Source organism: Chinchilla lanigera, unplaced genomic scaffold (genome assembly GCF_000276665.1).
Source record: "Chinchilla lanigera isolate Chin_1 unplaced genomic scaffold, ChiLan1.0 scaffold00007, whole genome shotgun sequence".
Classification (NCBI taxonomy): domain Eukaryota; kingdom Metazoa; phylum Chordata; class Mammalia; order Rodentia; family Chinchillidae; genus Chinchilla; species Chinchilla lanigera.
This window is the reverse complement of record NW_004955408.1, coordinates 14,030,133-14,044,074: the sequence shown is the minus strand read 5'-3', so window position 1 is coordinate 14,044,074 and position 13,942 is coordinate 14,030,133. Positions and strand designations below refer to the sequence as shown.

The 13,942-nt window shown below is 45.1% G+C and overlaps 1 protein-coding gene across 9 annotated transcripts in view; it reads left to right on the top strand.

The window, feature by feature from the left end:
* Positions 1–13,942, top strand: part of Pwwp2a (PWWP domain containing 2A) — a 43,168-nt gene that overhangs the window by 7,075 nt on the left and 22,151 nt on the right. For 8 of the 9 annotated variants that reach the window (XR_001232339.1, XR_001232338.1, XR_001232337.1 and 5 more), the window contains 2 exons: positions 948–1,015; positions 1,157–1,258. Coding sequence is in view for 6 of the 9 variants with exons in the window: in XM_013508924.1 (XP_013364378.1) it covers positions 1,008–1,015; positions 1,157–1,258 (110 nt within the window). In the remaining 3 variants the exon portion in view is untranslated. The remainder of the gene's footprint in view (positions 1–947; positions 1,016–1,156; positions 1,259–13,942) is intronic. The other variant, XM_005376255.2, reaches the window with a different exon arrangement.

Below are 13,942 nucleotides of genomic sequence, written 5' to 3'. Positions count from 1 at the left end.
TTTTTTTTTTTTTTTTTTTTTTCAGTCTCTTCATCTGTGGTTCTGCTGTGCTTTTGCTTCCTTGCAGTTTGTTAAACTATAGACTTCATTTTATAACATTTTCTACATTCTGCACATATTTTCCCAAGTATACTTTGATGGAATTTCATACTTTGCAGTAGTTCTTTAGCTCGGTGTGGTGGTGCATGCCTGCTATCCCAGCACTTGGGAGGCTGAGGCAGGAGGATTGCCGTGAGTTTCAAGGCAGCCTGGGCTACGTAGTGAGTTCAGGACCAGCCTGGACTATACAGCAAGACCCTGTCTCAAAAAAAAAAAAAAAAAAAGTGTAAAAGTGTTTATTTCTTATCTGCTGCAAGAGACCTGTTCCCTAAACACACTTCTTTCTCACTTCAGTACTTCAGGCAGAGAAATATTTAATCAGTCAAGATTATCTGCCAGAGGCAGAAACTTTCAGCCCTGAAAAAAGTACCTGGCTTTTGCAAAGGTACTTTCTCACCTCAGTCTGTTCCTGCTTGAAGGGATATTGTTTACTGAGACCAGTGGTTTCGCTGTGACACGGAAGGATTATTTAATCTGTTTATTTCCATCTTTTTTATTTTCTTAAACATAGTTTGAAAGCCAGTTTGGAACCCTGGAAAGTCTTAGTCCCTTTTTCTTTTTGCCTGACATAAGTTCAGGAGTTCTGCAGGAAACATTTGTGCTCTAAGTGCTTGTGAATTTAAATTTTGTGGTAGGAGTCTGGTAAAGGTTGTAGCTAGTAGTATTCCAGAAGCGATTGCTTTACCTTGTTTGTGTATCTGTGGGGATAGTGTTGGCGCTGAAAAGAATTGAGATGATCTCTTTAGAAAGCTTCACATTTCACTGTGTAGGTTCTTAAAGCAAATTGTAGAAAATTACCTATTTTTAAAGGAAATATAAACCAAGACCATGATTTCTTTTCTTTGCAGAGACCATGAGCGTATGGTGCAATAGCCCTACTTTTGGTGGGAAAATATACAGCCATTCTGATGAAGCAGTGAGTAGTGGCATCAGTAGCTTGTCCTGAAGCGTCCAGGTTGAGAACCGAGGCCTCAAGGCGTGTGCTTGAATGACTGTTGGGTTGTACACATTTGAAACACTGAAATACGCTTTCATGACTGCTCTGCTTGTATCTCAGGGAGCCAGGGAGGCTCTTTCCTAGTGGAGGTCGCAAGGGCAGTGCCCGGCCCTGTGTGATGTGGACAGGAGCACTGTGGGATGCCCGCTGCTGTCCTCCAGTGTGAGTTCTTACATCCATCGCGTACTGTGCTCATCTGATTGTTTTAAGTATTGTTTGTTGAGCATGAAACGTCTGGCTTCGATCTGACAGCAAAGAATTCTGGTATTAAAATTTGGGGCCAGCATGGTGACGTGTATCTACACTCCTAGCACTTGGGAGGCTGAAGCAGGGGATTGCCATGAGTTTCAGGCTGGCTTGGCCTTCATAGTGAGTTCAAGGCCAACCTAGCCTCCATATAGTGAGACCCTGACTCAAAAACAATTTATAAGTGGGTACCATACACTAGATATATTATTTCTGGGTCACTTCTTGTTGATAAAAAAGTGAAAGATGTTCATAGTGTGTATGTATGTGTGTATGTATGTATGTATTTTTGTCTTTTTGAGACAGGGTCCCATTCTACAGTTCAGGCTGGCCTTGAACTCACTTTGTAGTCCAGGTTGGCTTTGAACTCCCAGTGGTCTTCCTGCCTCAGCCTCCCCAGTGCTGGGATGACAGATGTGTGCCACAATGCCTCGCTTGCTCGTAGTATTTATGCCTATGAAGTGAATCATTACTTCGTATTGGCCCTGTTCATCCTACATTCCCAGATCAAGTCAGACCCACATTATCTACCAGTAGAACAGAAGTTTGCTATGGTGGAAAATAAGTGGAGGTTAAATTATGTTCGGAGTGGATTTACTTATTTATTTATTTTTTTGTCTTTTGGAGATAGGGTCTCGCTAGGCAGTTCAGGCTGACCTTGAGCTCACTTTGTAGCCCAGGCTGGTCTTGAATTCACAACGATTCTCCTGCCTCAGCCTCCCGAGTGCTGGGATTACAGGCATGTGCCACCACGCCTGGCTTCAGAGTGGATTTAATATTTAATTTTGGGAAGCACTTTTGGACTGTTGGTCCCTCCCCAAAATGTGCATCTGTTACTGAGCTCACCGATTTGTATTTTAAGCAAGGTAATTCTGATGTATATGAGTCCTGGGCTGTTTTGGAGATAACAGTGTTTGGGGAGGGGTAAGTTCTGCTCAATGAACAGAACAGCTTTTTTGCCCTGTTTGAAGTTACTGGTTAGGTGGACATGGTAGTGCACACCGGTGGTCCTAGCAAATGGGAGGCTGAGGCAGGAGGATCACTCTTGAGGTCCAGGCCAACCTGAACTACATAGAGTATTTCAAAAAACAAACAAAACAAAACAAAGAAGTTCCTGGTTGACTTAGGGTGGGACATGATTATAAACTCAGTCATGCTTGCTGGATGTGCGACTTGGGTGGCACATCCAGATCCTTGTTGTGCAAACCGTAATTAAGCTTCCAAATGGACTCTTAGATTCGGGTGCCTACTGTACATTTCAGTAGTCCATAATTTTCTTCTCTTTCTCCTTGAACAAATTATATAGTGGCCTTATTGTGAGACCGTTTCAGGGCTCTTATTTTTTGTTTTTTGAGACAGGGTCTCGGTGCCTTGTTCAGGCTGGCCTTGAACTCACTATGTAGCCCAGCCTGGTCTTGAGCTCGCACTGACCCTCTTGCCTCTGCCCCCAGAGAGCTAGGATCTGTAGGTGTGTGCAACCAAGCCTGGTGAGAGGGTGTTTGAAACTCATTGCTTCTATAATACTTAATTTCACTTCTTTATTTCTACCATTTTAGAAGTTTGCCAAGCTTTATTTTTTGCTTTACCTTATATAATAAGAGTTACTGTATGTTTCTTCATTTTACTTTTGTTTTGTTTTCTGAGATACAGGATCTTGCCACATGTTCAGGCTGGACTTGAACTCACTCAAGCACAAGCTGGCCTTCATCTTGCCGTGATTCTCCTGTCTCAGCCTCCTGAGTAGGGCCTTATGTGTTTTATGTATTAAAATAATTTAATTTCTCTGTACATTCTCTCCACATACAAGACAGGGTCTTGTTACGGAGTGCACACTGGCTTTTAACTCCTGTAGTAGCCTGTAGTAGTGCACACTGAACTTGAACCGAGACCCCCTGCCTCAGCCTCTGAGCGCTGGGATTGCAGCCGCGTACTGCCATGCCCTGCTTCGATAGGGCATACCCACACTGCAGCTGTTTGACCTAAAAATACTCATTGCTTTTCACCTTAACTTGGTGAACCCTGGACATTTTGGAAATTGGGTTTCTTTTTCTTTTCCAAGACCTTATCTTGCTTTATACATAGTTGAGTCTGGCTTTGAGCTCACAGCTGTCCTCCTGCCTCAGCCTTCTGAGTCCTGGGATTATGTGGTGTGCTGCTGTGTGCAGTGGTTTCTTTTTTCTGTGTGGTCCTGGCTCTTGAATAACATTGTGTTTTGCCTTGGCTGGCTGGATGCTAGCAGTGTGACGTCCACTCGTTTCTTAAGAAGTACAAATTGTCAGCTTGGAGCTTTTGAGCACAAATCAGTGTGCGGAAAGTACTAGGTAATGCACAAGAGTTTTAAAGACTGAATTGTTTTGGGTGAAAATAGGAACAGTGACATAAATTCAGTCATCACCTTTATAAAAAGTGAATCTATATTTATTTAGAGAAGTGTCTCACTGTGTCCCTCAGGCTGGCTTTAAACTTGCTCTGTCGTCCATGTGGCCCTTGATCTCCTGAGAGCCTCCTGCCTCAGCCTTCCTAGTGCTGGGATTACAGGTGTGTACTACCACGCCCGGCATCCTCTCCTTTCTTTTCTCCCCCTCTCCCTCTTCCTTCCTCTCCTTGTTTTCTCTGTTTTTGGCCCTGAGGATTGAACCCAAGACCTCAGCACTGAGCTGCATCTCCATCTATTGGGCTTTTTATTTCCAGACAGGCCCTCACCAATGTGCTAGGTTTCCCAGCCTGAACTTCTGGCTGGGATCCTCCTGCCTCATCGGCCCATGGAGTGCTCTAGTTATAGTTGTGCAGCACCATGCCTGACACTGGTGTTTATTATTTTGAAACCTGGAAAGTGCCGAATTCTAAAGTTAGTTTACCTCCGTTGGACACAGGATTCAGGGCAGAGCATGTGAACTATTAGTGAAAGGTGGAGGTGGAGGAGAAAATTGAATTTGATGGCCTGAGGGGAGAGCGGAGTTTAGAACCTGACTTTGGCCGGGGATGGTGGCACATACTTGTAATCCCAGCACTCTGGAGGCTGAGGCAGGAGGATTGCTGTGAGTTTGAGGCCAGCCTGGGCTACAAAGTGAGTTCAAGGCCAGCCTGATCTCCATAGTGAGACGCTGCCTCAAAAAGATTAAAAAAAAAAAAAAAAAAGGAACCTGACTTTGGCCAGGCATGGTGGCACACGCCTGTAACCCCAGCATTCAGGAGGAGGCTGAGGCAGGAGGATCACGGTGGGTTCAAGGCCAGATAGTGAGACCCTATCTCAAAAAGCAAAAAACAAAAATAACCTGCTTTGAGGAGACTGGCTGTGTATGCAGCTGTGTGGCTCCAGGAGGGTGTCTTAGTCCTCTACTTTCTTCAGCTTTGACCGAGGTTGCAAGTTGAGCATGGGGTGCGCCTTGTAGTCCAAACTGCGCAGGACGCTGAGTTCAAGGCCAGGTTGGGCAGCATACTAGTGTGTGTCTAAAGACAAAGCTGAGGGTGTGGGTCAGAGGTGGAGCGGGTGCTCAGGGTGCGGAGGCCCTGGGTTCCGTCTCCAGTGCTTACTAATAGGGTTCTGTTATGGTTGAACCAATTTCGTGAAATGCCCACTCAGATTGAGAATAATGCCTGACGTACCATAAGTGCTGTGTAGTGATGAACTTGCATTACGAAGTAGATCTTAGGGGCAGAACTAGGATGAATGTGGCAGGAGCTCTTGTGGTCACTTAGCAGGGGTGTGTGAGCATCCCCTGGGGCCGGCTGAACCTTCAGCCCTGTGCAGGGCTTTGAAAATAACCACAGCACTCCCACGCAGTACTCCCACGGTGACCTGCCCTTTAAGGAGGGAGGGGGTGCTTTGTTAGGGAATGGAGAGCACTTGTCAGGGTGGGGAGGAGGGGGCTCCCACCCTTTCCTGCCAGCACTTTGGGGAGGATGGAAATGACCGCTTTGTCATGAAGAAAGGGTGTTTCACTGGGGAAATTTAGTACTTCCTGAAAGCTTTTGAAACATAATTGAAAGGCTTACCTTTGAGAATGACACCTTTCAAAGTAAGGGAAGGAAAGGTTTTTTTTTTTTTTTTTTCCTTTTTGAGACAGCGTCTCACTGTGTAGTTCAGACTGGCTTTGAGCTCACTTTGTACCCAGGCTGGTCTCAACTCAAAACAATCCTTCTGCTTCAGCCTCCCGAGTGCTAGGATTACAGGTGTGTGCCACCAATCCCAGGCTTTTCCTTTTTTATTTTGAAAACTTTTTAGCTGGGTGTGGAAGCATACATTTGTAATCCCAGCACTTGGGAGGCTGAGGCAGGAGTATTACAGTGAGTTCAGGGCAGCCTGGACTACATAGTGAGACCTGTCACAAAAAGCAAAAATTCATGGTGATCCTCCTGCCTTGGCCTTCCTTTTTTAACATTTTGTCTCATTGCTCTATTTTTGATGTAAACATTTTTTTCTAATCCTTGCTTTTTTTGGTAGTGGGCATTGAACTTGGGACCTTGTTCATGCTTGCCAGGCAGGCGCGATTCCGTGGAGCTATAGTCCCGGCCACATCTAACCCTTGCAACAGTAGGTTGAGGGTATTATTCTCTCCCCCTTAACACTTGAGCATTTGTTTTCTAAGATCAGAGATAATCTCACAGTATAGCTTTCACATTTGATGGAGTGCCGTTATCCAATTGCCGCCCCATTTCATTATTTTACCATTTTTAACAACAGAAGTGTCCTTCAAAGATTGTTTTCTTCCTCCAGTAAATGATTGTGTTACATTTAGTTGCAACATACTGTAGAAATTGGTAATGGGAACTGTTCCTCAAATTGGGTGTGTCCCCCCCCCCCCTCCTTACTGGGAATCGAACTCACCACCTTGCGCTTGCCAGGCAGGCGCTGTGCTGCTGAGCTACATCCCCAGCCCCTCGACTTGGGTTTGACTGGCGTTACGCTTGCGAGGTTTAGGCAAAGCAATGTCGTGTTCTCGTCTGCGGGCATGGGGTGTTTGTGTTGATTGTCCTTCAAGTCAGGGTGCTGTCCAGCTTCTGCGCAGGTTGCTGCTCTTCATCGCGCTTCCTGCGTTTACAGGGTTTTACAAAGTTGTGAGGAAAAACAGGGACAGGATGTACCATCTTAGCTAGAGTGAGTGGACTTGTCAGTAGTGTCAGGTGTGTTCGCAAGGTGAGACAGTGCTCTAGGGCTTTAGTCTGTGAGTGTGAGGGTGTGTGTGTGGAGCGAGAGAGACAGTGGCTGAGGATTGAACTCAGGGCCTTCACTCTGAACCCCTCCTCCACCCCCCAGCCCTTTCTTAGTTCTGTTTTGAGGCAGGGTCTAGAGAAAGGGCTGAGTTGTCCGGGCTGGGCTTGAATCTGCAGCACGAGTGCTGGGTTTGTAGCCGGGTGCCGTCAGCATGTCTGCTGGGTTTTTGTATCTTGCAAAACCTGAAACATACTAAACACCAGTGCCCAGTTCTCTTTAGCCCTTGGAAATTACCATTCTACTTTTTGTTCAGTGATCAACTCTAGTGAGACTTACTCACCCACTCGGGATACGTTCCAAGAGCCCTAATAGACTCCTAAAATCAAACCTTGTTTACTTTGTTTTTTATTTTATTTTTTTTGTCTTTTGAGATAGGGTCTCACTATGCAGTTCAGGCTGGCCTTGAGCTCACTTTGTAGCCCAAGCTGGCCTCGAACTCTCAACGATCCTCCTGCCTCAGCCTCCCAGGTGCTGGGATTACAGGCATGTGCTACCATGCCAGCTACTTTGTTTTTTAGAAAGTGACCCAAAGGCTTTTCAAGTTCAATCACTTTGAAAAGCATTTGGTAACTATGCCTAATTTTAATAGTGCCAGGTTAATAAAATAGGTACATTTTCATAGTTATCATCATTATTATAATAAGATTATATCTTTATTCTACCTAGGCCGTAGTCAAGCTGATGATTGTATTTTTTTTTTTTTTTTTTAAAGTTTTTTTCCAGTAACAGGAATCAAACTCACGACCTTGGGCTTGCCAGGCACTGTGCTGCTGAGCTAAATCCCCAGCCCCGCTGATGATTGTATTTATCACATATTTAAAGTCATAAGTTTGTTTTTGGAACCTTGCCGCCTCAGCCTCCTGGAGGGCTGGGGTTACAGGCACGCATCACTGTGCCTGGCTGTTTCGTTTTCTGGGTGCTGGGGATTGAATGCAGGGTCACCAAGTCACGCCCCAGCCCCTCTAGTTGAAGTCATTCTCACGAGTGTTGCTTCAGTACTAATCATGTTGTACAGTAAATTTACCTAAAAATTATTTCCAAAATCACCTTGGTAAAGTGCTACCTTAAAGTTATACAAAGTTAGGTAATAGGTATTCCTTAAACATCCAGTTCATGTACAGAGAGACAAAACACTAAAATGTTAATTGCTGAACCTAAGTTCAAGTCTACTTGCCCCAGGATTCTTACTTTCACAGAGACCAGAGGTAGGAGCTGGGGATAAGCTCATCCTTCGCGCCACGCTGAGAAATCCCGCCACGAGGCTGTGTCAGCCTCCAGAACCCGGGAGGTGGTGTGTCCCTGCGCTCCCGGCACAGAACATTCTGGCGCATGACGGTTCTCAGTTCTCTCATTCCAGTGGGCAGTCAAACAGCATGCTGTAGTAAAAGTAATTCCACCGGCCACGGAGACCGTGGGAAGTGACATGGATTGTCACACAGCTCTTGAGCAAATTCTTTATTTTATTTTTTAATATTTGTAGTGATGGATTTTACTTCTTCCTAAGACTTTTTTTTTGGTACCCAGAATCAAACTCAGGACCTTGTGCTTGCCATTAGGTGCTTGTGCCGCTGAGCTGTATCCCTGGCCTGCGAATTCATAGTACTGAATGTCTTCTAGACTCATCCATGTTGCCAGGTGTGGTGGTGCACGCCTATAATCCCAGCAGTTGGAAGGCTGAGGCAGGAAGATTGCTGTGAGTTCCAAGGCCAGCCTGGCCTACATAACAAAACCTTATCTTAAAAAAAATCACGTCAGGGCAGGGGATGTAGCTCAGCAGCATAAGTGCGTGCCTGGCAAGCACAAGGTCCTGAGTTTGATTCCTGGTACCAAAAAAAAAAAAATCCATGTTAGTGCTGGATGTGGTGGTACATGCCTGTAATCCCAGCACTCAAGAAGCTGAGGCAGGAGGGTCATTGTGAGTTCAAAACCAGCCTGGGCTACCATGTGAGCTCAAGGCCAGCCTGAACTGCACAGGCAGACCCTGTCCCAAGAAGACCAAAAAAAAAAAAAAAAAATCCATGTTGCCATGTATGACATGGTTTCCTTGTATAAGGCAGGAAGATAGTGTCACATTTATACATATTCACATAGGTCCACACATGCCACATACACAGGACACAGATATGCCACCGTGCTCTGTGTTAATTGCATATAATTTTTTCCTACTGCAGGAAAGTGTTGTCTTTTATTTCCTGTGGCTCTTTTGTTAGTGGGAGGGAGGGTTTGGTTTAGCCAGTGCCCTGGGCCTACCTCTATTAACCTGCTGAAGTATTTTTCTGAGATTTAGTTCCTCAGCACTTTGCTTGCTGAAAGTTTGTAATGCCTTTGCCTTTTGTTCCTTTAAATGTAATGTGTAAGGTTTGGAAAAGCTACGCCTCTTACAGTTGGAACTTGGCAAAAAAGAACAAGAGAGAAGAAAAGGAGAATCAGTTGTGCACTGCAGCATTTGCAGACAGGGAGAAGAGTGTAATCCTAGGTTAGAGACCAGTTGATAGAAGTTGTTCTGAAACCTGTAGCAGTGAATACAGTGTCAGTATTTAAAAAAAAGTTTAAAAATAAGAGGTAAGAATTACATGTCTTATTTAAAGTGGGTAGTGACTGGAAACATTTCCGTGTGTCTGAAGTATCCCGAGGAAAGGAACTTGTTGAGGGCTGAGAGCTTCATTCTAAGAAGCAATGCATTGTAAGAGTAGGGTTGAGTGGTAAAGCTATGAATCTTAACTTTATAAAGTTTTTTTTTTTTTTTTTGCGGTAAGTTCTCACCATATATAGTGCAGGCTGGCCTCAGACTATGGTGGTCCTCTTGCCTCAGCCTTTTATAAAGTTTTTATAGGTGAATAAAAATTCATTTGGTTAAGGCTAGAATCATCTGTAAAATTTAGCTATCTTAAATGGAACCCAAATACTGGAAAATAAGTTTTTTTTTTTTTGTTGTTGATTTTTGGTTTTTCTCCGGTACCAGGAACCGAACTCACGACCTTGCGCTTGCCAGGCAGGCGCTTTGCCGCTGAGCTAAATCCCCAGCCCCAGGAAAATAATAGTTTTTTCTTTGTGGCACTGAGGATTGAATCTAGGGCCTTGTGCTTGCTGGGTAAATGCTTTAGCCCAAGTTACATCCCCAGGCCTTTTTAGTTTTATTTTGAGACACGGTCTTGCTGTGTTCCCCAGGCAGTCCTTCTGCCTCTGTTCCAGAACACCCATTTTTGCTAGTGTTATTTTCTTTTGTTTTTTTGTTTTGTTTTTCTTTCTTTGGAGATAGGCCACTGTCTCCAGTTTGGCCTCAGACTTGTGATCCTGCTGTTGGAGCCTCCCAAGTGCCGGGATTTCAGGAATGGGTTGCCGCGCCCGGCCCCCAGCGGTCCTCCTCATGGTGACGCCGTGCCCCGTGCAGAGTAACTGCTAAGCCGCAGTTTTATGTCCACTCAGAATTTTGGCACTCACTTTGTTTGGTACTGGAAATTGAACTCAGGACCTTGCGCTTGCCAGCCAGGTGCTTGTGCCACTGAGCTATATTCTGGGCCCTGGCACTAGTTCTTAACTTGTTCAGCAGGTAGGTGTTTTTAAAACTTTGTTTTGAAGAATTACAGATGGGTAGAAAGTTGCAAAGGTAGTGCAGAGGTCACTCGCGCTTTTACCTAGTTTCCCCCACAAGTTATTTTCTGTATTTTTGCAGTCTGGGGATTGAACTCAGGGCCTCAGCAGCTAGGCAAGTGCTGCACCATGGTTACCAGTGTTGCAGGTCAGCGCCTTCCTTGCCGTATCCCCAGCCCCCGTTTAGGTTTTTTCCCTTGGTGCCGGGAATTGAATGAACCCAGGTTCTTGCACGTGGTGAGCACACACTTAACTCTTGGAGGATCTGAGGTTCTTTTAGAAATAGGACAGTCAAGAGATACCAGTCACTGTGTATCCACACACTCACTAGAACTTTGCTCACCCTTCGGGCACTGACCCAGGACATAAGTGTCTTCACCTATGAGAAGCTAAAGGTCCTTACTGACAACTCAGATCATGGCTTCACTGTCACAGAGTGTAAGGGCAGGAGTTAGGAATCTTTATTTTGAAATGCTCATGCATGACTACTAGAGAAATTAAGAATTGCTTTTTCTGAGACAGTCTTGCTGTGGTTGAAGCTGGCCTTGAAGTCACTGTGTAGCCCAGGTTGGCCTCAAACTCGCTGGGATCCTCTTGCCTCAGCCTCCCAAATGCTGGGATTACAAGCATGTGCCACCATACCCAGCAAGATTTTAGATTTTAAAGGGACCCTAATCTTGTTCATACTTTATATTCTTACTGAGGATACCTCCAGGCATGGTGGCATAGGCCTCTAATCCCAGCACCGAAGGGCTGAGGCAGGAGATTTTTTTTTTTTTGTCTTTTTGAGATGAGGTCTCACTATGCAGTTCAGGCTGGCCTTGAGCTCACTTTGTAGCCCAGGCTGGTCTCGAACTCACAACGATCCTTCTGCCTCAGCCTCCTGAGTGCTGGGATTACAGGCATGTGCCACCATGCTCTGCTCAAAAAATTTTTTTACTAATATTTAAGTTTTGTAGGTTGGTGGACCTTACTTTTTTTTTACTATAGTTCTAAATATATCTTAGATGTGGATCTTGCCTTACATATATATGTGAAACATTTGTTGTACAGTAGTCGTATTCACTTTTACTGTTCTTCAGTACTCTGATTGTGTTTTTATCATACTGTGACCCTTTATTTTCTCAGTTTATTAACCCTGCCCAAGGCGTAAGTGCTGTCTGAAATACTGAGGGCGGACATGTCATCCTTCTGTCCTTCGCCCCTCTTTTTGCCGTGCTGGGGTTGCAGCAGGGCCTGTGCGTGCCCCAAAGCTCTGCACCCCTAGCTGCACCCCAAGGCTTTGTTCCCCACACTGTGGTCTCTGGTCCTCTTGGCTCCATGGATCAAGCGTTGAGGATCATGGGTGTGTGCTATCCCCGGGCGCCTGGAGCCCTAAAAGCGTTTTATCTTTCTGGACCTTGGGAGACCTTTGATGATTACTTAAAAATATTTGCTGTTCGCCAGCTACTCACTATTCCACATTTTCCGACTTAGCTTCCTTTTTCTTTCCAGCTTCTATTCATCATTGCACAAGTAAGTGCCTTCCTGTGCTGTAAAATCACTTTGTGGGCTGAGAGTGTGGCTCAGTGGTGTGGTGCTCGTGTATGTGACGCCAGACTTTGATCTCCAGCACCACAAAGCAGAAACAAAAAATACTTCATTTAGGTTTGGCTTAGTGGTAAGAGTGCCTAGCATGTGCGAAGCCCTGGGGCCCACCCTCAGTACCACAGCCAAAAAAAGGAAACAGTTAAAAAAAAAAGCAGTTAACATTCACAGGGAGAAACAGCAAGGGAAAGGCAAAGAGACCCAGTCCAGATGAGACATTAGTGTTCTCACTGAACTCCAAAGGATAAACATGTCAGATTCCACAACTTGCTGTAATCAGGTTTGTAATTGGCTGGGTCATGTTTAAATGGAGAAGGTATTTATTTGGTTGGTTGGTTTTGATTTTTTTAAAAAAGGGTCTTCCCATGTAGTTCAGGCTGGCCTTGGACTAATTATGTAACCTTGGCTGGCTTTGAATTTGTGGTGATTCTCCTGCCTCAGCCTCCCACGTCCTGGAATTACAAGCATGGGCTACTTTACCTGACAGGCATGGACTACTTTAACTGGCTGTGACTAACATTTCTTGACCTATCAAGGATTTTCTGAATCCTTTATATAGGAAAAAGCTCACTTTAAGAATATACTGGTGCATTCCATATTATCTGACTTGTAAGTATTCTCAGATAATAAATTCCCTGATAGGGCAAACAGTAAACTAAAAGTTTGGTCTTCTGCCTTTTCTAAATGCTATTACAGATTTATACAGAGAGAAACTAAAATTTAAAGGTTATAGTTGGTAAGCTGCAGTTGACTTCAAGTATTAAGATCATTACGGCCGAGGGCTGGGATGTGTGTAGCTCAGTGGAAGAGCCTGCGTAGTAAGCGTGAGTCCCTGGACGTAGTGCCGTAGTGCCCAGTAGCACAGAAACAAAACAACAGTTACGGTTTGGTTACTTCTTGGAGGAGGAAGTTTATTTTTTTTCATTGAGCTGTAGAAACGTGAATGTGTAACGGGCAATTAATTGATAGCTTCTTATGAACTTAGGAAAGTTTACTTTTTAATAAACCGGGAATCGAACTTGGGACCTTGCGCTTGCCAGGCAGGCACTTGTACCGCTGAGCTATATCCCCAGCCCTATTTTTAATATAAATAGTGGTCCTATCTCAGAGAACTCATTTTGCAAAAATCACTTTTGTGCCATCATCTTGAAGACATGGTTGTATAAAAACACACTTACATAGCGGAAAGGCCAAATGCTTTGCAGTTAGTGAGGAAACAAGTAATTACTAGATGCTGTGCTGGGCTAAAGAGCAGCTTTCTGCAGAGCCTGTTAAAGCTAGGGAGTGCCTTCGCGGAAGGCCCGGACCAAACCCGTCCTGCCCTCAGTCCAGGCGACTCTGTTTCCTCTTCCTTGATGGTTTGAAGTGTTCGCGGTGAGCTGTTGGTCTGCGGTAGCTAAGTCTCTTCCCGTGACCTTGGGCAGAAAGTGTATAGGTGGACTCCTGGTGTATGTAAGTGGACCCTGTGTAAATCCCTGCCCAAGTCTAGGTCCCTGATGTCCAGATTAATACCCACAAACTTGTTCTGAACCTTTTTGGAGAATAACGACCTTTTGGGGAACCTGAGTGCCGAATACTGGTTCTCCCCACAACACACTCATAAAATGCTGGCCTCTGCTCTGAGGGCTCCGCCTGACAGGCTGCCTTATGTCGTGCTGCACCTCTAAGTACCTTCTGCCTTGTAGCAGTAGCTTAGCACTGTGCTACACAGGTGCTGTTAGAGCCACACAGTGCTAAGCCGGGCGTGGTGGCGCAGGCTTGTGATCTCAGCGCTTAGGGCGGAGGCACGAGGAGTGGCGAGTTGGTGGGCAGCCTGGGCGGTATGCAGGGAGACCCTGTCTCAAAAACCAAAGGGGGAGAAAAGAATCAGGTGGGGCTTAAGGTTAGCATGTTGACGTAGGCTAAAGGCATGTGGCGGAGTGCTTTTATTTTTATATGATGGCAGCTGGGTCTTGCAGGTGTAGTGTAAGGGTCAGGTTCTTGATACCATGCCGGGGCAGATGAAAGCAGTTAGTTCTAGGTCTGTGAGGCACAGTTATTGACCTTTGTTTTATTAAAAATTGAGAACCAGATAAAGCTTTATATTCTGGGCTGTTTTGCAAACAGGTCTGGACCCATGAGAGAGTTTTAAAATCAGTTTGTTTGTTTATTTATTTTTTGTCTTTTTTGAGACAGGGTTTTGCTATGCAGTTCAAGCTGGCCTTGAG